A 27,367-nucleotide genomic window follows, 5' to 3' on the forward strand; every position below is an offset into this window, starting at 1 on the left:
ACTCCTCTGTCTAGCCACATTTCCCTCTCCTCTCTAATACAGCAATAGCAATATACACTGAGTGTACAAAACATTAGGCTCTTTCCATGACAGACTTACCAGGTGAATCCAGGTGAAAGCTATGATCCCTTAAAGATGTCACTTGTTAAATCCACTTCAAATCAGTGTAGATGAAGGGTAGGAAAGAGGTTAAAGAAGGATTTTTAAGCCTTGAGACAATTGAGACATGGATTGCGTATGTGTGCCATTCAGAGAATGAATGGGCAAGACAACATATTTAAGTGTCTTTGAACGGGGTATGGTAGTAGGTGCCAGGCGCACCGGTATAATTGTGTCAAGAACTGCAACGTCGCTGGGTTTTTCACGCTCAACAGTTTCTCATGTGAATCAAGAATGATTCACCACCCAAAGGACATCCAGACAACTTGATAACCATGGAAGGTGTTCCAAATGTTTTGTACACTCAGTGAAGGAGGGAAGCATACAGTATTTATTTTACAGATATCTACACTACCGGTCAAAAGGTTTTAGAACACCTACTTATTCAAGGGTTTTTCTTTATTTTTTACTATTTTCTATATTGCAGAAAAATTGTGAAGACATCAAAACTATGAACTAACACATATGGAATAATGTAGTAACCAAAGAAAATGTTAAACAAATCTAAATATATTTTTGATTCTTCAAAGTAGCCACTCTTTGCCTTGATGACAGCTTTGTACACTCTTGGCATTCTCTCACCCAGCTTCATGAGGTAGTCACCTGGAATGCATTTCAATTAACAGGTGTGCCTTCTTAAAAGTTCAGTTGTGGAATTTCTTTCCTTCTTAATGCGTTTGTGTTGTGACAAGTTAGGGGGGGTATACAGAAGATAGATCTATTTAGTAAAATACCAAGTTCATATTATGGCAAGAACAGCTCAAATAAGCAAAGAGCAACGACAGTCCTTCATTACTTTAAGACATTAAGGTCAGTCAATGCGTGAAACTTTGAAAGTTACTTCACCGCGCAATCGCAAAAACTATCAAGCTCTATGATGAAACTGGTTCTAATGAGGACCACCACAAGAAAAGAATGCTGCAGGTAATAAGTTCATTAGAGTTTCCAGCCTGCTTCACAGAGTTAAAGTAACAGACACATCTCAACATCAACTGTTCAGAGAAGACTGCATGGTCGAATTGCTGCAAAGAAACCACTACTAAAGGACACTGATAAGAAGAAGAGACTTGCTTGGGCCAAGAAACACAAGCAATGGACATTAGACTGGTGGAAATGTGTCCTTTGGTCTGGAATCCAAGTTGGAGAGTTTTGGTTCCAACCACTGTGCCTTTGTGAGACGCGTGTGGGTGAACGGATGATCTCTGCATGTGTACTTCCCACCGTAAAGCATGGAAGAGGAGGTGTTATGGTGTGGGGGTGCTTTGCTGGTGACACTGTGTTTTATTTAGAATTCAATGCACACTTAACCAGCATGGCTACCACAGCATTCTGAAGCAATACGCCATCCCATCTGGTATGAGCTTAGTTGGGCTGTCATTTGTTTTTCAATAGGACGATGACCCAACACACTTTCAGGCTGTGTTATGGCTATTTTACCAAGAAGGTGTCATGCAGATGATAGAGGACCCAAAAGCGACTTAACAGAAACAGAGTTTATTCAAGTCCAAACAGGGAATAACAGAAATCCTCTAGTCTGTAGAGGGGAATGACAAGAGAAGCGGCCACAGACTGCAGGTCGCTTCGGGTAGGCGCAGGCCGTAGTAGACAGAGACACCTGCTCACACGCAGCATCTGATGAAGGCAAAAAACACGACAGGACAGGGCGAAACACAATCACAGCATGGTGAATACAAAACAAGGAACCGACGGGACAGGAACGGAACACAAAGGAATAAATAGGGACTCTAATCAGGGGAAAGGATCGGGAACAGGTGTGGGAAGACTAAATGATGATTAGGGGAATAGGAACAGCTGGGAGCAGGAACGGAACGATAGAGAGAGGAGAGAGAGGGAGGGGGAGAGAGAGGGATAGAAAAAGGGAACGAACCTAATAAGACCAGCAGGGGGAAACGAACAGAAGGAAAAGCAAAATGACAAGATGATATAAGACAAAACATGACAGTACCCCCACTCACCGAGCGCCTCCTGGCGCTCTCGAGGAGGAACACTGGCGGCAACGGAGGAAATCATAGATCAAACGGTCCAGCACGTCCCGAGAAAGAACCCAACTCCTCTCCTCAGGACCGTAACGAAAAACGATAAAAAGGGAAACTAGGGTACTACTCTAAAAAAAAAATGAGAACTAGGGACAGACTGAGACACAGCAAGGGCAGGGACAAGAACAGGAGAGATGCGATGGCAGGGAACAGACTGAGACCCAGCAAGACCAGGAGCAGAAGCAGAAAAAAATTACCAGACTTCTTCTGCGCGCAGTCTGAACACGCAGCCACGAAACGGCGCGTGTCACGCTCCTGAGTCGGCCACCAAAAGCGCTGGCGAATAGACGCAAGAGTGCCTCGAACACCGGGATGACCAGCTAACTTGGCAGAGTGAGCCCACTGAAGAACAGCCAGACGAGTGGAAACAGGAACGAAAAGGAGGTTACTAGGACAAGCGCGCGGCGACGCAGTGTGCGTGAGTGCTTGCTTAACCTGTCTTTCAATTCCCCAGACTGTCAACCCGACAACACGCCCATAAGGAAGAATCCCCTCGAGATCAGTAGAAGCCACAGAAGAACTAAACAGACGGGATAAGGCATCAGGCTTGGTGTTCTTGCTACCCGGACGGTAAGAAATCACAAACTCGAAACGAGCGAAAAACAACGCCCAACGAGCTTGACGGGCATTAAGTCGTTTGGCAGAACGGATGTACTCAAGGTTCTTATGGTCTGTCCAAACGACAAAAGGAACGGTCGCCCCCTCCAACCACTGTCGCCATTCGCCTAGGGCTAAGCGGATGGCGAGCAGTTCACGGTTACCCACATCATAGTTGCGCTCAGATGGCGACAGGCGATGAGAAAATAAGCGCAAGGATGAACCTTATCGTCAGACTGGAAGCGCTGGGATAGAATGGCTCCCACGCCTACCTCTGAAGCGTCAACCTCGACAATGAATTGTCTAGTGACGTCAGGAGTAACGAGGATAGGAGCGGACGTAAAACGTTCCTTTAGAAGATCAAAAGCTCCCTGGGCGGAACCGGACCACTTAAAACACGTCTTGACAGAAGTAAGAGCTGTGAGAGGGGCAGCAACTTGACCGAAATTACGAATGAAACGCCGATAGAAATTAGCGAAACCTAAAAAGCGCTGCAACTCGACACGTGACCTTGGAACGGGCCAATCACTGACAGCTTGGACCTTAGCGGAATCCATCTGAATGCCTTCAGCGGAAATAACGGAACCGAGAAAAGTAACGGAGGAGACATGAAAAGAGCACTTCTCAGCCTTTACGTAGAGACAATTCTCTAAAAGGCGCTGTAGAACACGTCGAACGTGCTGAACATGAATCTCGAGTGACGGAGAAAAAATCAGGATATCGTCAAGATAGACAAAAACAAAAATGTTCAGCATGTCTCTCAGAACATCATTCACTAATGCCTGAAAAACAGCTGGCGCATTGGCGAGACCGAACGGCAGAACCCGGTACTCAAAATGCCCTAACGGAGTGTTAAACGCCGTTTTCCACTCGTCCCCCTCTCTGATGCGCACGAGATGGTAAGCGTTACGAAGGTCCAACTTAGTAAAGCACCTGGCTCCCTGCAGAATCTCGAAGGCTGATGACATAAGGGGAAGCGGATAACGATTCTTAACCGTTATGTCATTCAGCCTCGATAATCCACGCAGGGGCGCAGAGTACCGTCCTTCTTCTTAACAAAAAGAACCCCGCCCCGGCCGGAGAAGAAGAAGGCACTATGGTACCGGCGTCAAGAGACACAGACAAATAATCCTCGAGAGCCTTACGTTCGGGAGCCGACAGAGAGTATAGTCTACCTCGAGGAGGAGTGGTCCCCGGAAGGAGATCAATACTACAATCATACGACCGGTGAGGAGGAAGGAGTTGGCTCGGGACCGACTGAAGACCGTGCGCAGATCATGATATTCCTCCGGCACTCCTGTCAAATCGCCAGGTTCCTCCTGAGAAGTAGGGACAGAAGAAACGGGAGGGATGGCAGACATTAAACACTTCACATGACAAGAAACGTTCCAGGATAGGATAGAATTACTAGACCAATTAATAGAAGGATTATGACATACTAGCCAGGGATGACCCAAAACAACAGGTGTAAACGGTGAACGGAAAATCAAAAAAGAAATAGTCTCACTGTGGTTACCAGATACTGTGAGGGTTAAAGGTAGTGTCTCAAATTTGATACTGGGAAGATGACTACCATCTAAGGCAAACATGGGCGTAGGCTTGTCTAACGGTCTGAAAGGAATGTTATGTTTCCGAACCCATGCTTCGTCCATGAAACAACCCTCAGCCCCAGAGTCAATCAAGGCACTGCATGTAGCACCCGAACCGGTCCAGCGTAGATGGACCGACATAGTAGTACAAGATCTAGATGAAGAGACCTGAGTAGTAGCGCTCACCAGTAGCCCTCCGCTTACTGATGGGCTCTGGCCTCTTACTGGACATGAATTAACAAAATGTCCAGCAACTCCGCAATAGAGGCACAGGCGGTTGGTGATCCTCCGTTCCCTCTCCTTAGTCGAGATGCGAATCCCTCCCAGCTGCATGGGCTCAGTCTCAAAGCCAGAGGAGGGAGATGGTTGTGATGCGGAGCAGGGAAACACCGTTGATGCGAGCTCTCTTCCACGAGCCCGGTGACGAAGATCTACCCGTCGTTCTATGCGGATGGCGAGAGCAATCAAAGAGTCCACATCTGAAGGAACCTCCCGGGAGAGAATCTCATCCTTAACCACTGCGTGGAGTCCCTCCAGAAAACGAGCGAGCAGCGCCGGCTCGTTCCACTCACTAGAGGCAGCAAGAGTGCGAAACTCAATAGAATAATCCGTTATGGACCGTTCACCTTGGCATAATGAAGCCAGGGCCCTAGAAGCCTCCCTACCAAAAACTGAACGGTCAAAAACCCGAATCATCTCCTCTTTAAAGTTCTGGAACTTGTTAGAGCAATCAGCCCTTGCCTCCCAGATAGCTGTGCCCCATTCTCGAGCCCGGCCAGTAAGGAGTGAAATGACGTAAGCAACCCGAGCTCTCTCTCTAGAGTATGTGTTGGGTTGGAGAGAGAACACAATCTCACACTGCGTGAGAAAGGAGCGGCACTCAGTGGGCTGCCCGGAGTAGCAAGGTGGGTTATTAACCCTAGGTTCTGGAGACTCGGCAGGCCAGGAAGTAACAGGTGGCACGAGACGTAGACTCTGGAACTGTCCAGAGAGGTCGGAAACCTGAGCGGCCAGGTTCTCCACGGCATGGCGAGCAGCAGACAATTCCTGCTCGTGTCTGCCGAGCATAGCTCCTTGGATCTTGACGGCAGTGTAACGAGCGTCTGAAGTCGCTGGGTCCATTCCTTGGTCGGTTCCTTCTGTCATGCAGATGATAGAGGACCCAAAAGCGACTTAACAGAAACAGAGTTTATTCAAGTCCAAACAGGGAATAACAGAAATCCTCTAGTCTGTAGAGGGGAATGACAAGAGAAGCGGCCACAGACTGCAGGTCGCTTCGGGTAGGCGCAGGCCGTAGTAGACAGAGACACCTGCTCACACGCAGCATCTGATGAAGGCAAAAAACACGACAGGACAGGGCGAAACACAATCACAGCATGGTGAATACAAAACAAGGAACCGACGGGACAGGAACGGAACACAAAGGAATAAATAGGGACTCTAATCAGGGGAAAGGATCGGGAACAGGTGTGGGAAGACTAAATGATGATTAGGGGAATAGGAACAGCTGGGAGCAGGAACGGAACGATAGAGAGAGGAGAGAGAGGGAGGGGGAGAGAGAGGGATAGAAAAAGGGAACGAACCTAATAAGACCAGCAGGGGGAAACGAACAGAAGGAAAAGCAAAATGACAAGATGATATAAGACAAAACATGACAGAAGGAGAGTGATGGAGAGTGATGGAGTGCTGCATCAGATGACTTGGCCTCAATCACCAGACGTCATCCAAATTGAGATGGTTTGGAATGAGTTGGACCGCAGAGTGAAGGAAAAGCAGCCAACAAGTGCTCAGCAAGGAGCTTCCGGTTCCGGTTGGAGCGAGTGGTCGCATCTGCACGTCGCTCCAACGGGTAGTATAACTTTTTCATTATATTTCATTATATCACAACGGTTTGATTTGTCTTATCTTAGCAATTTCTTCTCAGCTAGCTACATAGCCGTCTTTGTATCAAAGATAATTGCGTAATTATCGTATTTCGCCGTCCTAACGTAGTCTTCACTAGCCAGCTAGCTAACGTCCACTGATTAGCTGCACTGGAGAAACTATTACACTCAACTGAACGACTTGATTAGTTTAGTGTTAGCTAGCTACATAGCTGTCTTTGCTGTCTTCGTATCATCGTATCCAAGATAATTGTGTTGTTTAGGTTTAGAGTGTGTAGTCTTAGAGTGATTATCTTAATTTACCGAGGTTAGCTAGCCAGCTATTTGTCGTCCTTAACGTAGGTGACTCTGCTAGCTAGCCAACAGCTAGCCAACGCTAGCCAACGTCTTCTGTATAGAACTCAACTACCCGGTCGCACTCACAGGTAGTATCACATTTTCACTTAATTTCATTACAGTACAACGGTTTGATTTGTTTGATCGTAGCTAGCTACTTAGCTAGCTACATAGCCGTCTTTGTATCAAAGATAATTGTGTAGTCTAGAGCGATTTTCTAGGTTCGCTAGCCATCTATTGTCGTTCTTTTAACGCAACGTAACGTAAACAACACTGCTAGCTAGCCTGCTAGCCCCGAATAGCAACACTGCAGAAACTATTACACTCAACGGAACGACTTGATTAGTGTAGTGTCAACAACGCACCCACTGCCAGCTGGCCTACTTCAGCAGTACTGTATCATTTTAATCATTTTAGTCAATAAGATTCTTGCTACGTAGCTTAACTTTCTGAACATTCGAGACGTGTAGTCCACTTGTCATTCCAATCTCCTTTGCATTAGCGTAGCCTCTTCTGTAGCCTGTCAACTATGTGTCTGTTTATCCCTGTTCTCTCCTCTCTGCACAGACCATACAAACGCTCCTCACCGCGTGGCCGCGGCCACCCTACTCTGGTGGTCCCAGCGCGCACGACCCACGTGGAGTTCCAGGTCTCCGGTAGCCTCTGGAACTGCCAATCTGCGGTCAACAAGGCAGAGTTCATCTCAGCCTATGCCTCCCTCCAGTCCCTCGACTTCTTGGCACTGACGGAAACATGGATCACCACAGACAACACTGCTACTCCTACTGCTCTCTCTTCGTCCGCCCACGTGTTCTCGCACACCCGAGAGCGTCTGGTCAGCGGGGTGGTGGCACCGGGATCCTCATCTCTCCCAAGTGGTCATTCTCTCTTTCTCCCCTTACCCATCTGTCTATCGCCTCCTTTGAATTCCATGCTGTCACAGTTACTAGCCCTTTCAAGCTTAACATCCTTATCATTTATCGCCCTCCAGGTTCCCTCGGAGAGTTCATCAATGAGCTTGATGCCTTGATAAGCTCCTTTCCTGAGGACGGCTCACCTCTCACAGTTCTGGGCGACTTTAACCTCCCCACGTCTACCTTTGACTCTTTCCTCTCTGCCTCCTTCTTTCCACTCCTCTCCTCTTTTGACCTCACCCTCTCACCTTCCCCCTACTCACAAGGCAGGCAATACGCTCGACCTCATCTTTACTAGATGCTGTTCTTCCACTAACCTCATTGCAACTCCCCTCCAAGTCTCCGACCACTGCCTTGTATCCTTTTCTCTCTCGCTCTCATCCAACACCTCCCACACTGCCCCTACTCGGATGGTATCGCGCCGTCCCAACCTTCGCTCTCTCTCCCCCGCTACTCTCTCCTCTTCCATCCTATCATCTCTTCCCTCCGCTCAAACCTTCTCCCACCTATCTCCTGATTCTGCCTCCTCAACCCTCCTCTCCTCCCTCTCTGCATCCCTTGACTCTCTATGTCCCCTATCCTCCAGGCCGGCTCGGTCCTCCCCCTCCCGCTCCATGGCTCGATGACTCATTGCGAGCTCACAGAACAGGGCTCCGGGCAGCCGAGCGGAAATGGAGGAAAACTCGCCTCCCTGCGGACCTGGCATCCTTTCACTCCCTCCTCTCTACATTTTCCTCCTCTGTCTCTGCTGCTAAAGCCACTTTCTACCACGCTAAATTCCAAGCATCTGCCTCTAACCCTAGGAAGCTCTTTGCCACCTTCTCCTCCCTCCTGAATCCTCCGCCCCCTCCCCCCTCCTCCCTCTCTGCAGATGACTTCGTCAACCATTTTGAAAAGAAGGTCGACGACATCCGATCCTCGTTTGCTAAGTCAAACGACACCGCTGGTTCTGCTCACACTGCCCTACCCTGTGCTCTGACCTCTTTCTCCCTCTCTCTCCAGATGAAATCTCGCGTCTTGTGACGGCCGGCCGCCCAACAACCTGCCCGCTTGACCCTATCCCCTCCTCTCTTCTCCAGACCATTTCCGGAGACCTTCTCCCTTACCTCACCTCGCTCATCAACTCATCCCTGACCGTTGGCTACGTCCCTTCCGTCTTCAAGAGAGCGAGAGTTGCACCCCTTCTGAAAAAACCTACACTCGATCCCTCCGATGTCAACAATTACAGACCAGTATCCCTTCTTTCTTTTCTCTCCAAAACTCTTGAACGTGCCGTCCTTGGCCAGCTCTCCCGCTATCTCTCTCTGAATGACAATCTTGATCCAAATCAGTCAGGTTTCAAGACTAGTCATTCAACTGAGACTGCTCTCCTCTGTATCACGGAGGCGCTCCGCACTGCTAAAGCTAACTCTCTCTCCTCTGCTCTCATCCTTCTAGATCTATCGGCTGCCTTCGATACTGTGAACCATCAGATCCTCCTCTCCACCCTCTCCGAGTTGGGCATCTCCGGCGCGGCCCACGCTTGGATTGCGTCCTACCTGACAGGTCGCTCCTACCAGGAGGCGTGGCGAGAATCTGTCTCCTCACCACGCGCTCTCACCACTGGTGTCCCCCAGGGCTCTGTTCTTGGCCCTCTCCTATTCTCGCTATACACCAAGTCACTTGGCTCTGTCATAACCTCACATGGTCTCTCTTATCATTGCTATGCAGACGACACACAATTAATCTTCTCCTTTCCCCCTTCTGATGACCAGGTGGCGAATCGCATCTCTGCATGTCTGGCAGACATATCAGTGTGGATGACGGATCACCACCTCAAGCTGAACCTCGGCAAGACGGAGCTGCTCTTCCTCCCGGGGAAGGACTGCCCGTTCCATGATCTCGCCATCACGGTTGACAACTCCATTGTGTCCTCCTCCCAGAGCGCTAAGAACCTTGGCGTGATCCTGGACAACACCCTGTCGTTCTCAACTAACATCAAGGCGGTGGCCCGTTCCTGTAGGTTCATGCTCTACAACATCCGCAGAGTACGACCCTGCCTCACACAGGAAGCGGCGCAGGTCCTAATCCAGGCACTTGTCATCTCCCGTCTGGATTACTGCAACTCGCTGTTGGCTGGGCTCCCTGCCTGTGCCATTAAACCCCTTCAACTCATCCAGAACGCCGCAGCCCGTCTGGTGTTCAACCTTCCCAAGTTCTCTCACGTCACCCCGCTCCTCCGTTCTCTCCACTGGCTTCCAGTTGAAGCTCGCATCCGCTACAAGACCATGGTGCTTGCCTACGGAGCTGTGAGGGGAACGGCACCTCAGTACCTCCAGGCTCTGATCAGGCCCTACACCCAAACAAGGGCACTGCGTTCATCCACCTCTGGCCTGCTCGCCTCCCTACCACTGAGGAAGTACAGCTCCCGCTCAGCCCAGTCAAAACTGTTCGCTGCCCTGGCCCCCAATGGTGGAACAAACTCCCTCACGACGCCAGGACAGCGGAGTCAATCACCACCTTCCGGAGACACCTGAAACCCCACCTCTTTAAGGAATACCTAGGATAGGTTAAGTAATCCCTCTCACCCCACCCCCCCTAAGTTTTAGATGCACTATTGTTAAGTGACTGTCCCACTGGATGTCATAAGGTGAATGCACCAATTTGTAAGTCGCTCTGGATAAGAGCGTCTGCTAAATGACTTAAATGTAATGTAAATGTAATGTAAATGGAACTCCTTCAAGACTGTTGGAAAAGCATTCAAGGGGAAGCTGGTTGAGAGAATACCAAGGGTGTGTAAAGATGCCATCAAGGCAAAGGGTGGCTGTTTGAAGAATCTCAAATATTTTTCTTTAACAGTTTTTTGGTTACTATATGATTCTATATGTGTTATTTCATAGTTTTAATGTGTTCACTATTATTCTACAATGTAGAAAAAAATAAAAATAAAGAAAAACCGTTGAATGAGTAGGTGTTCTAAAACTTTTGAACAGCCATGATTGGAAGTCCCATACATGAGATATGTTAATTCTATCCCTATCGCAGATGTTGAGGATGTACAGTATATGGGACGAATGGCTTCAGGTGCTTGTGTGGAGGTGAGCCGTATCTTTTTTTAAATTCATTTTTTTATTGAAATAGGCAAGTCAGTTAAGAACAAATTCTTATTTACAATGACGGCCTACCCCGGCCAAACCCGGACGATGCTGGGCCAATTTTGCACCGCCCTATGGAACTCCCTATCACGGCTGGATGTGATACAGTCTGAATTCGAACCAGGGACTGTAGTGACGCCTCTTGCACTGAGATGCAGTGCCTTAGACCGTGGCGACACTCAGAATGCTGTGGTAGCCATGCTGATGAAGTGTGCCTTGAATTCTTGACTGACTTGTTTGGCTATTTGCATAACCGCAGACATAGACCGTGTGTGTGTTGTAGATGAGAGAGACTGTGTACACTTGGGAGATAACTGTTAATCTGTGTACTGCTGATCCTTAAACCTGGAGGGTAGGGCTGAGCATGCGTGTGTGTGTTAAGACTGGTTTTAGCATTCAGCATGACACAGGGTCAGGGGAGGCCTCGGGGACTGTCTGTTCTGTCTGAGTGTCTACGTCCTGCTGTGTTCTTTGTGTGTGTGTGTATATATTTGTTCTGTGTGTGTGTGTTCTGTGTCTGCCACTACCTACTCATTTACAGAACAGGGCTGATCATCAGTTATTAATAATGACAACGCCAATACAGCCTGCCTTCTGATATGTCGCCAGGGGCAAGAGTTGGTTACCGTGGTTACGGAGAGCCTCCGGGCCTGGCTATATTGAATAGGTCAGAGGTTAATGGGTCAGTGGTGAGGTGTGACGGCCAGGAGAAAGAATATGTGTGTGTGTGTGTGTGTCAGGTCATATCTGCTATCTGAGTGGGAGTAGAGCAACACAACATAGCCTTTGTCAAGGCAAAAGGCAGACAACCTCCCTCACAGATCTGTGTGCTAAGAGACCAGACAGACCACAAAAGGAAGAAAAACAAAAGACCAAGTAGAATAACTGTCTGTTAGTACGATGAATTCCAATTGTTACAGCTATGTGCACTATTTACTGTCAATAGAAGGAGAAATACTTCCCCAAGTCATGCAGATGAAGCGCTGAGAACATTTAAATGTGTTGAATTATCAATGGTGGTGACTATTCCATTGTATGAGTGTGTGTGCGTCCTACTGCGTGTGCGTGTTCTGCTCTTAACAATGCTCTCTATGAGGCTGCTGGCTTAGTGAAGAGACATGAACATCTGCAGGATTGTCTCCTAAAGCAGGAGGGCTGGCATGAATAAACAAGCAGCTTAATGTATTGGCTGTCCCGCCCCACACGGGAGGTACTTTGTGTGTGTGTCTGTGCATGCGTGTATGTTCGGCTCCACTCGGGAGGTTTGGTAGGGGAGTATGCAAAATCCAAACCGGTCAAAACCACCTACCGCAGTGAAACAATAAAAACAACACCAGCAACCAAACCAGCACCACAGCCCCAGGGGGAGAGAGAACGAGAGTGAAACACACCGACAGAAAAGAGCTGGCGTTGAAACAACAAGATTCTTTTGGGAGGCTGTAATGGGTAATTCTCTGACCTGCATTATGACCTGCATTCCATAATCACAATTACACCACACTGTCCAGGGCCATCCCTCCCCTCTTCCCCTGCCCTTCATCTCCCCCTTACTGTTATGGCCATATGAACTGGACCAGATTAAAGGGGAGGGGGACGGGCGGACGGACAGCGAGGAGGTCTACAGAATGTACCCCCCCTTTTCTGAAATAGAAACCTTGTTATTCCCAAGGTAAACAAACACACTTCCTGTACGCAAAGGAAGTAATCAGCAACAGTGGAGGAGGATGAGGAGAGGGTGAGAGAGACAGAGATAGAGAGACGCAGTTTTAGCAGACAGGGAGGGTCAGCAGTTTTATCGAAGCCCCTCACTTAATCACAAACTGGCTTCCACACAAGAAGAGGAGGGCCTTCTGCAGAAAGTGTCTAGGTCGGCAAGTCTTATTCCAACCACCAACCCTTTTTCATGCAATACAGTATAGAATAGATGAAAGATAAAAGCTTAGAACTGTTTCTGCGGAAATATCTACACTGCACTTACAAACACAGCACAAACCTCTCCAAATCTCTTCAAATGGTTAATGATATCGGTCTGTCTGACACGACAGACAGCGACAGCGACAGAATACAGGGCGTTAACTGAATTGAACTGAACTGTAAAGAGCTGTAGTCTCAGTACTCTGAGTATTATGGAGGCTCAATTAGGGCTCAGCCCATGTAATTACAGGAGCTTTCATTTGTCCGCTAACATTTCGGCTTTGACTTCATTAAAGGCTCGAGACGAGTAGTGTGTCTAGGGGTGAGAGAGTGTGTGTGTCTGAATCCATGTAAGTGGGAGAGCGAGAGCGTGTGTGTGTGTGTGTGTGTGTGTGTGTGTGTGTGTGTGTGTGTGTGTGTGTGTGTGTGTGTGTGTGTGTGTGTGTGTGTGTGTGTGTGTGTGTGTGTGTGTGTGTGTGTGTGTGTGTGTGTGTGTGTGTGTGTGTGTGTGTGTGTGTGTGTGTGTGTGCATGCAAAGAGACTCAAGTTCAGAAGTCAGAAGACAAGTAGCACTTGTTGTTTGCTGAAACCCATGCTGTTAGAGGGGGCCCTATAGTGCATTATGGAAGTACAACACTACCAGCCAAACTCCCATCCACCCCTCGTGCCTTACTTTCTTTCATCAGACACCCATATCTGAAGTAATTTTGTGATCCCAGTTGGTAGAAGCATGGCACTTTGCACTTTGCAGTTGATTTCCGCTGGGTCCACATATGGGACCGTACTGTACTCAACATACTCTAAGTGTTTACTGTACTGTAAATTGCTTTGGGTGGCATTTATTATTTCACCAACATCTGTAAGCTAACCTAGCGATAGCTCAGCCTAGTGGGCTTCTGGGTAAAGTTGGCTTGGGTTGGGAGTCTGACCTGCCTGTTTGCCCTGACAGTTAGCTAGAGGCCAATAGGAATGCTGGCTGGAACTGAGAGGTTGGCTGGTCTGGTCTCCCTGGCTCCCTGGCAGTGGTAGCTTCATGCTAATCCAGCCCCCATGACTGGCTGGTCATTAGTGGATTAGTGACTAACTGGCTGCTTCCACCTGCTGACTGTAACTTCAGCCTCAGTCTGAGCTACTCCCCCCTACCTCCCTCTCTATCTAAGCCAGCAGTGTAAAGACCACAGTACATAAAATACCTGTATAGTATTAGGCCCGAGAGCCAGCTGGCTGGGGCGGCCCTACTGAAGATAGATGCTGGCTGCAGACAGTAAGGGAGGGAGACGGGAAGACAGACAGGCAGAACAGACAGACAGACAGAAAGAACAGACAGGGAGAGAGGCAGATGGACAGGCAGGCAGAACAGACAGACAGAAAGAACAGACAGGGAGAGAGGCAGATGGACCGGCAGGCAGACAGACAGACAGACAAGTGGGCAGCCTCTGACTCATCCTCTCTCAGTCTTTGCAGCAGTCTGTCGGAAGGTTTGCCTGCCATAAGCAGGGTGACAGTGGAAACTAATGACGGAGGGGGTGTGGAGGTAAAGTAGCAGGAGCGAAAGGGATGAAATGAATCTCCTCGCACTAGCAGGGTCACCTGTGCATATTGTGGTGTGTCATCATAGTGTTGTAGTATTCCTAAGTACTAGTTTAGCATTTGAAAACAAACAAATAAATGATACCGCTGCAGTATGGATTCAGACAAGCAGCACAACAGCTACAGTATATGTGATGCAATATTCTAGCTAGCAGGACTAACCCACAGAGGGAATAGTGCTCCAGGCTGAATCGGTGAGTATATATACAGACAATTAAACAGAGCAGATTCAGTGAGCCCACAGATGTAAACAGAGACACACGGAGGTCTGGTATGCCATGTTAAAGAGGTTATCTATACAATATGTAGGGTTTAGGATGTATCTGTGTGGTGCTTTGATCTCCTCACAGAGATGAGTCCAAACCACTATTTCTTTCTTTAATTTATTTAAACTATTCTTAAGAGGGAAAATAAAAACAGAACACATCATCCTTCATCAACAAATCATTCCTGCTACTGGGTCCTACTGAGTCCGGGCCCTAACGTTCAGTTGAGCTCATCACGAAAGGACGAGGCGAGGGATTGAGTGGTAGAGTAAGATGGGGGATGGGCAGGGGTGGGCGGATAGCTGGAGAGAATGAGGGAGAGAAAGAGAGAGAGTGAGTGTGTGCGTGCTTAACAGCAGTCACTTTGAAATGTTCATTAGTAAACAGACACATGACCTCTGCTGAGGGGGTTTACAGGGGATAGGGGCTGGAGCTGCCCTTGGCCTGTCCCCAGGGGCCAGGGCCTAACCCTCTACAGACCTGACACTAACCAGACCCAGCTTCACAAACACACAGAGACAGAGAGATAGAGACAGAGAGATACTGTGAGAAATACTCCCAAATAATATAATATTTTTTCAAGATAATATGTCAATGATTTCCCAACTTCTGTGCATTTACTAATGACATAAAGATGGGAATTATTCTGGGTGAGGGACAAACTGCTAATATTACTTCCAGATATGTATATGATTTCCATAGCCGGAGGGACAACCCATGACCATTAATACATTGTATATAACTTACAAATAATACATAGTGTAACCATCATCAATTTACATTTTCTCCATTTACATTTTCTTAATCTTCGTTCTTTTTATCATCTTATTTTCTTTAATTAAATGTATCGACCAAAGATGACAATACAACAGCAGTAGTGTTGTACCTGTATACATGATTATATGTACTATTTTTATAATTACTACTGAAATGAACTGTATTTCAATATCCTCATTTGTACTGTATTTACTGAAATGCTGTACCACTATACTGCTTTGGCAATATCTACAAATTATATTTCATCCAATAAAGCAATCTGAATTTGAATTTCAGAGCTTGAGAGAGCGAGATAAAGCAAGGGAGAGAGAGAGCGAAGGGGAAAGAGCGAGGGAGAGAGAGAGCGAAGGGGAAAAAGCAAGCGAAGGGGGAGAGAGAGCGAGGGGGGAGAGAGAGTGAGGGGGAGAGAGAGAGAGGGAGGGGGAGAGAAAGAGAGGGAGCGAGGGAAAAGGAGAGCAAGGGAGGGAGAGCGAGCGAGAGCGGGTGGGAGAGAGCGAGGGAGAGAGCGGGAGCGAGGGGGAGGGAGCGAGGGGGGAGAGAGAGGAGGGGGAGAGAGAGAGCGAGGGGGAGAGAGCGAGAGCAAGGGAGAGCGAGAGCAAGGGAGCGAGAGTGAGAGAGAGCGAGGGAAAGCGAGGGAGCGAGGGAAAGCAAGTGAGCGAGAGAAAGGGAGAGCAGGGGAGGGAGGGGAGAGAGGGAGAGAACACGGGAGAGAGACCGAGAGAGACCGAGCGAGAGAGACCGAGCGAGAGAGACCGAGCGAGAGTGAGAGCGAGAGAGAAACAGAAAGCGAGACCGAGAGAGAGAGCCGGACCAAGAGAGGGAGAGAGAGAGAGCGCGAGGGAGAGAGAGAGGGAGAGAGAGAGAGAGAGAGAGAGAGAGAGAGCAAAAGAGAGAGAATGCTGTGTGCGTGGGAGGTAAGGAACAAGGGTTGATGAACAGGAGGAGGGGGATTTGGTGGTGGTGAGGAGATGCAAAGACAAAGTTGAGTCCCAAAAGGCACCCTATTCTCTATAAAGTGCATGACATTTTAATTTACATTTGCCACTTTTTGGTAAAAAGTAGTGTACTAGAAAGGGAACAGGGTGCCATTTGGAACACACAGGTATTAGGGGGAAACGCCCCCACTGAGCTGACAGTGTTTGAGGTCTCTCATCCTCTCTTTTTAATATCCTCCTGCTTTAAGGACAATCCTACATTAAACAAACATTAGCTCCCTCTCCCTCGCTCTCTCTCCATAGCCTGGCCACCATGCCAAATTACATTGTTTCCAGATGCCAGTCAGTCACAAACTCTCTCTCTCCCTACTCCCCTCCTCTCTTTTTCTACACCCCTTCGGTCTCTCTCGCAGTTCACTCTCTCTACTCCCCCGTTCCTCCTCCCCTCGAGCAGCGGGGAACGGAATACTGTCAGGGCCAGCTGCTTTATATTACTGCCTTTACATCCACTCTTCTGCTAAACAGACCAGAGAGGAAAGAAAGAGGAGGGAGAGAAGGATAGAGAAAAGAGAAAACGATGAGGGAGACAACAGAGGGAAGGAGTATTGTGGCTAGTTAAATATGTTTTGTCCCGCCCCACTTGGCATTGACACCGAGCAGATACTACTGAACAGGAACAGGGATGGGGACAGGGCTAGATACTCTACCCCTCCCTAGCAGATCAGTGACTCAATCAGGTCTGCTGCCTGTGGCCAGTGGCCAGAAAGCTGCCATATAGACCAATATCCCTATAGCCCATGATAACAATAACATGTTCATGGCCAGCCAAGCCCACTGTCATTCACAAAGGGACTGTGGGACTGAATATGAATATGGGCCAGAAGGCAGAGAAGGATTTCATCAGAGTGGTCCATCGAGCTCACATTGATTAGAATATATCTAGGTGTCATATGGAGCTCAGTGCCCTGAGCTGCAGTCTATCCTAATGAGAACATCCACAGCTCTAAGCACATGGGGAAGGGAAGAGGGAAGCTTTGGAGAAGGAGGGAGGAAAAGAGAGAGCTGGTTACCTCTAGGCTACAGAGAGCTGGTAGGCCCATCCACCGAACTACCAGGTGTGAAACAGGGAAGGGACTCAGGGAGTATGATCATTTGGTATAGAGCAGACCTAACTCACGCTATTAAATTAATCAAAACAGGAAAATGTTACTTTTGGCAAGAAATCCAAAAGGAAAGACTCATCAGAGAAAAACATCCTAACTAGAATCTCCATACTTTAATGAAAACAGCTTCTCCATCCTGAAGGGGGAAATCAATCATTTCCAGGCCCAGGGACATGTAGTCTGTGGCCACCTAAAGAACCTGACACACTCAGCACACAGGGTGAGAAACACCTACCTGGAGATGACAGCATCCCCCCCCCAGTCACAACTACAACTACGTAACCAACAAACTCCTGCAGCTCTGTCGCATGCTGGGCATGTACATAGTCAATGGTAGGCTTTGAGGGGACCCCTATTGATTGGTACACCTATAACTCATCTATTGGCAGTAGTATTGTAGATTCCTTTATTACTTACTAACCTCAACCCAGTCTCTCAGAGCGTTCACAGTCAGCCCACTGACACCCCTATCAGATCACAGCAAAATCACAGTCTACTTGAACAGAGCAATACTCAATCATGAGGCATCAAAGCCAAAGGAACTGAATAATATTAAGTAATGCTATAGATGGATGGAAAGTAGTACCAAAAAAGAAATTAGGCAACAACAAATTCAATTCATTTTAGACAACTTCCTGGATAAAACATTCCATTTTAATAGTGAAGGTGTAAACTTGGCAGTAGAAAACCTAAACAGTATATTTGACCTCTGAGCTTCCCTATCAAATCAAAAAACGGCAAACAGAAAACGGAAGAAAATTAACAACAATGACAAATGGTTTGATGAAGAATGCAAAAACCTAAGAAAGAAATTGAAAAACCTATCCAACCAAAAAAAGAACCCTGAGCATACGCCTTCACTATTGTGAATCACCAAAGCAATACAGAAATACAGTGCCTTGTGAAAGTATTCGGCCCCCTTGAACTTTGCAACCTTTTGCCACATTTCAGGCTTCAAACATAAAGATATAAAACTGTATTTTTTTGTGAAGAATCAACAACAAGTGGGACACAATCATGAAGTGGAACGACCTTTATTGGATATTTCAAACTTTTTTAACAAATCAAAAACTTAAAAATTGGGCGTGCAAAATTATTCAGCCCCTTTACTTTCAGTGCAGCAAACTCTCTCCAGAAGTTCAGTGAGGATCTCTGAATAATCCAATGTTGACCTAAATGACTAATGATGATAAATACAATCCACCAGTGTGTATTCAAACCTCCGTATAAATCCACCTGCACTGTGATAGTCTCAGAGGTCCGTTAAAAGCGCAGAGAGCATCATGAAGAACAAGGAACACACCAGGCAGGTCCGAGATACTGTTGTGAAGAAGTTTAAAGCTGGATTTGGATACAAAAATATTTCCCAAGCTTTAAACATCCCAAGGATCACTGTGCAAGCGATAATATTGAAATGGAAGGAGTATCAGACCACTGCAAATCTACCAAGACCTGGCCGTCCCTCTAAACTTTCAGTTCATACAAGGAGAAGATTGATCAGAGATGCAGCCAAGAGGCCCATGATAACTCTGGATGAACTGCAGAGATCTACAGCTGAGGTGGGACACTCTGTCCATAGGACAACAATCAGTCGTATATTGCACAAATATGGCCTTTATGGAAGAGTGGCAAGAAGAAAGCCATTTCTTAAAGATATCCATAAAAAGTGTTGTTTAAAGTTTGCCACAAGCCACCTGGGAGACACACCAAACATGTGGAAGAAGGTGCTCTGGTCAGATGAAACGAAAATTGAACTTTTTGGCAACAATGCAAAATGTTATGTTTGGCGTAAAAGCAACACAGCTCATCACCCTGAACCTACCATCCCCACTGTCAAACATGGTGGAGGCAGCATCATGGTTTGGGCCTGTTTTTCTTCAGCAGGGACAGGGAAGATGGTTAAAATTGATGGGAAAATGGATGGAGCCAAATACAGGACCATTCTGGAAGAAAAACTGATGGAGTCTGCAAAAGACCTGAGACTGGGACGGAGATTTGTCTTCCAACAAGACAATGATCCAAAACATAAAGCAAAATCTACAATGGAATGGTTAAAAAATAAACATATCCAGGTGTTAGAATGGCCAAGTCAAAGTCCAGACCTGAATCCAATCGAGAATCTGTGGAAAGAACTGAAAACTGCTGTTCAAAAATGCTCTCCATCCAACCTCACTGAGCTCGAGCTGTTTTGCAAGGAGGAATGGGAAAAAAATGTCTCTGGATGTGCAAAACTGATAGAGACATACCCCAAGCGACTTACAGCTGTAATCGCAGCAAAAGGTGGCGCTACAAAGTATTAACTTAAGGGGGCTGAATAATTTTGCACGCCCAATTTTTCAGTTTTTATTAGGAAATGGAAGACATACAAGACCACTGATAATCTCCCTCGATCTGGGGCTCCACGCAAGATCTCACCCTGTTTTTTAAAAAATTATCACAAGAATGGTGAGCAAAAATCCCAGAAACGCAGAGAGCTGGGACCAAAGTAAAAAAGCCTACCATCAGTAACACACTACGCCACCTGGGACTCAAATCCTGCAGTGTCAGACATGTCCCCCTGCTTAAGCCTGTACAAGTCCAGGCCCATCTGAAGTTTGCTAGAGAGCATTTGGATGATTCAGAAGAAGATTGGGAGAATGTCATATGGTCAGATGAAACCAAAATATTACTTTTTGGTAAAAACTCAACTCGTCGTGTTTGGAGGACAAAGAATGCTGAGTTGCATCCAAAGAACACCATACCTACTGTGAAGCATGGGGGTGGAAACATCATGCTTTGGGGCTGTTGTTCTGCAAAGGGACCAGGATGACTGATCCGTGTAAAGGAAATAATGAATGGGGCCATGTATCGTGAGATTTTGAGTGAAAACCTCTTTCCATCAGCAAGAGCATTGAAGATGAAACGTGGCTGGGTCTTTCAGCATGACAATGATCCCAAACACACCGCCCGGGCAACGAAGGAGTGGCTTCGTAAGAAGCATTTCAAGGTCCTGGAGTGGCCTAGCCAGTCTCCAGATCTCAACCCCATAGAAAATCTTTGGAGAGAGTTGAAAGTCCGTGTTGCCTAGCAACTCTCTAATCTTTTTAAGTGGGAGAACTTGCACAATTGGTGGCTGACTAAATACTTTTTGCCCCACTGTATGTGTATGTGTGTGGGTGTGTATATATATATATATATCAATGAATTGGTGAGGGCACTAGAACAGTCTGTAGCACCCTGTCTCACCCTACTAGAATCTGAAGTCAAATGTCTACTGTTTGCTGATGATCTGGTGCATCTGTGCCCAACCAAGGAGGGCCTACAGCAGCACCCAGATCTTCTGCACATATTCTGTCAGACCTGGGCCCTGACAGTAAATCTCAGGAAGACAAAAATAATGGTGTTCCAAAAAAGGTCTAGTTGCCAGGACCACAAATACAAAATCCATCTAGACACCCTTGCCCTAGAGCACACATAAAAACTATACATACCTCAGCACCACGGGTAACTTGCACAAAGCTGTGAACAATCTGAGAGACAAGGTAAGAACGGCCTACTATGCCATCAAATTTGACATACCAATTAGGATCTGGCAAAAAATACTTGAATCAGTCACAGAACCCATTGCCCTTTATGGTTGTGAGGTCTGGGTCCGCTCATCAAACAAGAATTTACTAAATGGAACAAACACCAAATTGAGACTGCATGCAGAATTCTGCAAAAAATATCCTCAATTTAAAAGACTAAATAACGCATGCAAAGCAGAATTAGACCGAAGGAAGCGATTCCCAAACCTTCCATAATAAAGCCATCACCTACAGAAAAGTGAACCTGGAGAAAAGCCCCTTAAACAAGCTGGTTCTTGGGCTCTGTTCATAAACACAAACACACCCCACAGAGCCCCAGGCATTTAGAGGTTAACCCAGGCCCTTTGTGTCCCTAGGCGCTCTCATTTGCTGACTTCTGTAACCGGAAAAGCCTTGGGTTCATGCATGTTAACATCAGAAGCCTCCTCCCTAAGTTTGCTTAATTAACTGCTTTAGCACACTCCGCCAACCCTGTTGTCCTAGCGGTTTGAATCCTGGCTTAGGAAGACCACCAAAAATTCTGACATTTCCATCCCCAATTACAACATTTTACATCAAGATAGAACTGCTAAAGGCAACAGAGTTGCAATCTACTGTAGAGATAGCCTGCAGAGTTCTGTCCTACTATCCAGGTCTGTGCCCAAACAGTTTGAGCTACTGATTTTAAAAATCCATCTCTCCAGAAATAAGTTTCTTACTGTTGTCGCTTGTTATAGACCCCCTCAGCTCCTTTTTAAATTTAAATTTTTTTTTTAACCTTTATTTAACTAGGCAAGTCAGTTAAGAACAAATTCTTATTTTCCTACCTGTGCCCTGGACACTATATGTGAATTGATCGCCCCCCATCTATCCTCAGAGTTCGTACTGTTAAGTGACCTAAACTGGGATATGCTTAACACCCCGGCCATCCTACAATCTAAGCTAGATGCCCTCAATCTCACACAAATTATCAAGGAACCTACCAGGTACAACCCCAAATCCGTAAACATGGATATGTGGATATTTTAGATATGATCCTGACCAACTTTCCCTATAAATACACCTCTGCTGTTTTCAACCAGGATCTCAGCAATCACTGCCTCATTGCCTGCGTCCGTTATGGGACCGAGGTCAAATGACCACCTCTCATCACTGTCAAACGCTCCATAAAACACTTCTGCGAGCAGGCCTTTCTAATCGACCTAGCCCGGGTATCCTGGAAGGATATTGACCCCATCCCGTCAGTACAGGATGCCTGGTTGTTCTTCAAAAGTGCCTTCCTCATCATCTTAAATAAGCATGCCCCTTTCAAAAATTGTAGAACTAAGAACAGATATAGCCCTTGGTTCACTCCAGACCTGACTGCCCTTGACCAGCACCAAAACATCCTGTGGCACACTGCACTAGCTTCGAATAGTCCCCGTGATATGCAACTTTTCAGGGAAGTCAAGAACCAATACACACAGTCAGTTAGGAAAGCAAAGACTAGCTTTTTAAAACAGAAATTTGCATCCTGCAGCACTAATTCCAAAACGTTTTGGGACACTAAAGTCCATGGAGAATAAGAGCACCTCATCTCAGCTGCCCACTGCACTGAGGCTAGGAAACAGTGTCACCACCGATAAAGCCACGATAATCGAGAATTTCAATAAGCATATCTCTACGGCTGGCCGCGCTTTCCACCTGGCTACCCCAACCAACAGCTCTGCACCACCAGCAGCATCTGGCCAGAGCCCCCCTGCTCCTCCTTCACCCAAATCGAGACAACTGATGTCCTGAAAGAGCAGCAGAATCTGGATCCCTACAAATAAGCTGTGCTAGACAATCTGGACCCTCTCTTCCTAATATTATCCACCGCCATTGCCGCAACCCCTATTACTAGTCTGTTCAACCTCTCTTTCGTATCGTCTGAGATTCCTAAAGATTGGAAAATGGCCGCGATCATCGCCCTCTTCAAAGGAGGTGACACTCTAGACCCAAACTGCTACAGATATATCCATCCTGCCCTGCCTTTCTAAAGTCTTCGAAAGCCAAGTGAACAAACAGATCACCGACCATCTCGAATCCCACCGTACCTTGACTGCTATGCAATCCGGTTTCCGAGCTGGTCACGGGTGCACCTTAGCCACGTTCAAAATTAAATCTAGAATTGGCTTCCTATTTCGCCACAAAGCCTCCTTCACTCATGCTGCCAAACATACCCTCGTGAAACTGACTATCCTGCCGATCCTTGACTTCGGAGATGTCATTTACAAAACAGCCTCCAACACTCTACTCAGCAAATTGGATGCAGTCTATCACAGTGCTATGCATTTTGTCACCAAAGCCCTATATACTACCCACCATTGCGACCTGTATGCTCTTGTTGGCTGGTCCTTGTTACATATTTGTCGCCAAACCCACTGGCTCCAGGTCATCTATAAGTCTTTGCTAGGTAAAGCTCCGCCTTAGCTCACTGGTCACCATAGCAACACCCACCCGTAGCACGAGCTCCAGCAGGTATATTTCACTGGTCATCCCCAAAGCCAACACCTCCTTTGGCTGCTTTTCCTTCCAGTTCTCTGCTGCCAATGACTGGAATGAATTGCAAAAAAAATCACTGAAGTTGGAGACTTATATCTCCCTCACTAACTTCAAGCATCGGCTGTCAGAGCAGCTTACCGATCGGTGTAGCTGTACACAGCTCATCTGTAAATAGCCCATCCAACCTACTACCTACCTCATCCCCATATTTGTTTTTTTTTCTCTGCTCTTTTGCACAGCACTATTTCTTCTTGCACATCATCATCTGCACATCTATCACTCCAGTGTAAATTTCTAAATTGTAATTACTTTGCCACTATGGCCTATTTATTGCCTTACCTCCTTACTTAATTTGCACACACTGTATACACATTTTCTATTGTGTTATTGACTGTACGTTTGTTTATCCCATGTGTAACTTGTTGTTTTTGTCTCACTGCTTTGCTTTAACTTGGCTAGGTCGCAGTTGTAAATGAGAACTTGTTCTTAACTGGCCTACCTGGTTAAATAAAGGTGAAAAAATACAAATAACCACTGTGACCGACCCAAAATTAAGGAAATCTTTGACTTTGTCTCTAATTCTGAATGATCGGTTATGAAAAGCCAACTGACATTCACTCCGGAGGTGCTGACTTGTTGCACCTTCTACAACCACTGTGATTATTATTATTATTTGACCCTGCTGGTCATCTATGAACGTTTGAACATCTTGGCCATGTACTGTTATAATCTCCACCTTGCACAGCCAGAAAAGGACTGGCCACCCATCAGAGCCTAGTTCCTCTCTAGGATTCTTCCTAGCTTCCTGCCTTTCAAGGGAGTTTTTCCTAGTCACCATGCTTCTACATCTCCATTGCTTGGAGTTTTAGGCTGGGTTTCTGTATAGTCCTTTGTGACATCGGCTGATGTAAGAAGGGCGTTATAAATATATTTGATTGATAAGAGACTCAGTTAGCATAGCCTTGCTATTGAGAAAGGCCGCCGATGACAGACCTGGCTCTCAAGAGAAGACAGGTTATATGCACACTGCCCACAAAATGTGGTGGAAACTGAGCTACACATTCCAACATCCTGCCAAATATGTATGACCATATTAGAGAGACATAGATTACACAGACCCACAAAGAATTGGAAAACAAATCCAATTTTGATAAACTCCCATATCAATTGGGTGAAAAACCACAGTGCGCAATCACACCAGCAAGATTTGTGACCTGTTGCCACAAGAAAAGGGCAACCAGTGAAGAACAGTTACCATTATAAATACAACCTATATTTATGTTTATTTATTTCCTTTTTGTACTTTTAACTATTTGCATATCACTACAACAATGTATATTGACATCATATGAAACTTTTGTGAGTGTAATGTTAACTGTATATTTTTGATTGTTTATTCCACTTGAGTTAATTATCGATTTCACTTGCTTTAGCAATGGGGGGAGAAGAACCCCTTGGACCTCGAGGGAGGGAGAAAGTCGCTGCAACCAGTCACCCAGGATAGGGGCGGGGGGGAGAAGGGGATGGTGAAGGCTGCAGACTGGGAGGCAGGAAAGCAAGAGATGGAAAGAGGAGAACAGTGGCCTAGCCAGTCTCCTATCATCAGTAAAAGGCCAAAGGTAGATCCACTATCTCCGAGGCCTCCTATTACAACACCATCTACTACTAACAAAGAGAGAGAAGGAGAGATGGGGTGTCCTAGAGAATTACAGTGACAGAGGACTGGGGAGAGTGATAAATGGGGTGGGAGAGAAAATAAGGGTGAGATGGAGTGAGAGAGCAGTGAATGAGGGTGGTGGTGGTGGCTGGAGTGGAACGAAGGACTAGGGGCGATTGTAGGGGAAGAAGTAAAGTCAACCCCACCCATCACCCTCGCTTTCGCCCCTTCTCACCCGGCACGCACACTCTGGAGTCAACTTTAATTACTGCCACGTGCCACCTCATCCCTTTCATCCCCCGCCTCTCTACATTTCCCTCCTCCCCTCTCCCACAGCTAGCTCCCTCCTCAGCCTTCCCTCTTAGCCTCTCCCCTACCTACCAAGGCCTGCTCCCTCCTCACCCATCTCACCCCTTCACTCCTCGTCAGCCTTTCTCTTCTCCCCCTTCTACCCTCTGTAAATCGTGTCTGAGCTTGTGGCTCTGCGTCACGGCAGATCAGTCACGAGGCCTGAAGGCAAAGTGGGGCCTGTCACTCTGCCTTTGTCCTGCCTAGTCTCCCCTCATCTCCCATCCTCCCCCCTGCAACGCAGCACACTACACTACAACACGACTCACACAGCCTGCCTGGCTCTACAGACAACAACACTGCTGTGTGCATATCAGCGTCACATTTTCATAGCTGCTTGTTGTATATATGCATAATGTATTTTTATTGCAGTACAAATAGTTGTTAATATTAGGAGCTTTGGTGAGTAATTTCCAATGTATTTATTTCACAAGGAAAATCAACTTTAAAAAAGTTTTTAAATGTGTGTGCCAAATATGAAGGTGTGTGTATTTGTGTGTTTGCATCCAACGTGTTATGACGTTTGTAGAGAGTGATTGAGAAGCTGACTTGAATGAGAAGCGCAAACAAATTAAGTAATTGTAGGTTGTTGACTGGATGTTATGATAACCATCTTTATGTTTAAACTGCAGGATTTCCTTCTTCCTAGCGACTAAATAAAAACCTCTTAACAACATTACTTAGTAACAGAACAAACTTTGAGGTCTAGACCGGACATGAGATACGAACACAGAACAAGATCCCTGAGACCTGGTTGGAATCTAGTCACAACTTCTTCCATTGAGACCAGAGTCATATTTATTAGACACCAAACATAAACAGGGGGCGGTACTACTTGAACTGGTTCAATAATAAATGTCTTGTTTTTGTTTTCTGGTGCAAAACATTTTACTTTCTATGTTTTGCTATGGTGTGCCCTAATGAAAATGACCCCGACCAGCTTATTGTTGGAGCTTGGAGGAGACCTTCCATGATATAATTCACACAGACATATAGCAAACATGATATAATTGATAAAGATGTATTCAAACACAATGTGACGAGGGAGGGTAATGTTTGAGTGAAGTGATATCATTGGCCAGAAGTTAATTCAGCATCAACGACTCTAGACATAGCAATGGTATTATCAAGTATATGAGTGTATATGTGTGTGTGTGTGTGTTTTGGAAGGAAAAAGGGCCATTAAGGAGACAAACAAAAGAGAGTGGGGGTGAAGGGTGCTTCCCTTCTGCCTGTGTGTGGGAGGAGCCTAATCACTGACACGCACACACCTCCAGCCACTTCTGGGTCTGGGTGTCTAGGTTTGCGTATGGCCTCTGTCTCTTACTGGGTTTGCATCTGCATTCATGTCACCTGTGTCTTTGTTCCTGTTCCTGTGTGTTCAGAGGGAGGGGGGGTTGTCAGGCATCAGCCCCCCCCCCCCCCCCCCCCCCCCAGCCCCAGGCCTGCTCCCTCCCTACAGACAGAGGAGGCTGTGGTGTGTGTGGCTGATTGCAGTTGACGTGGCTGGAGGTCCAGGGGACCAGGGAAGTAGGGGAACGGTACTCACGTAGTCTGCCCGCCGCAGGCCCCGTAGAGACTGGGTAGCCTGCTCCAAAATCTTGTTGTGCTTCTTGGACAGCAGTGCAAACAGGCTGAGGGGGTGAAGAGGGAGAGAGAGGGATGAGAGAGGGAGCGAGACAGGGGAGGAGGGGGTGAAGAGAATGAGGGAATGAAGAGAATGAGGGAGCGAGACAGGGGAGGAGGGGGTGAAGACAGAGAGGGGAGAAGGGGGTGTGAGAGAGAAGCAACAGCATGAATCAGACTAGCAACAACATCCTCCTCACATCTCACTCAAGAAAGACAGACAGAGACAGCGTTACAGAGGAGATCTAACACACAAACACTGTCACTAACACACATGATGCTTATTGAGGTACGCACTACACATGGGTATTTCTATAAACTAGGGTACCATTGAGGATTTCCTGCGGTGGGCAA

General features: G+C 46.8%; 1 protein-coding gene across 1 annotated transcript in view; it reads right to left on the minus strand.

Moving 5' to 3' along the window:
* The window catches only part of LOC124048548 (dymeclin-like), a 107,453-nt gene that overhangs the window by 37,901 nt on the left and 42,185 nt on the right, over nucleotides 1–27,367 (minus strand). Inside the window, exon 7 of the mRNA XM_046369449.1 lies at nucleotides 26,937–27,021. Within this exon, the coding sequence (XP_046225405.1) occupies nucleotides 26,937–27,021 (85 nt within the window). The remainder of the gene's footprint in view (nucleotides 1–26,936; nucleotides 27,022–27,367) is intronic.

This window comes from Oncorhynchus gorbuscha, linkage group LG11, assembly GCF_021184085.1.
Source record: "Oncorhynchus gorbuscha isolate QuinsamMale2020 ecotype Even-year linkage group LG11, OgorEven_v1.0, whole genome shotgun sequence".
In the NCBI taxonomy this organism is placed as follows: Eukaryota; Metazoa; Chordata; class Actinopteri; order Salmoniformes; family Salmonidae; genus Oncorhynchus; species Oncorhynchus gorbuscha.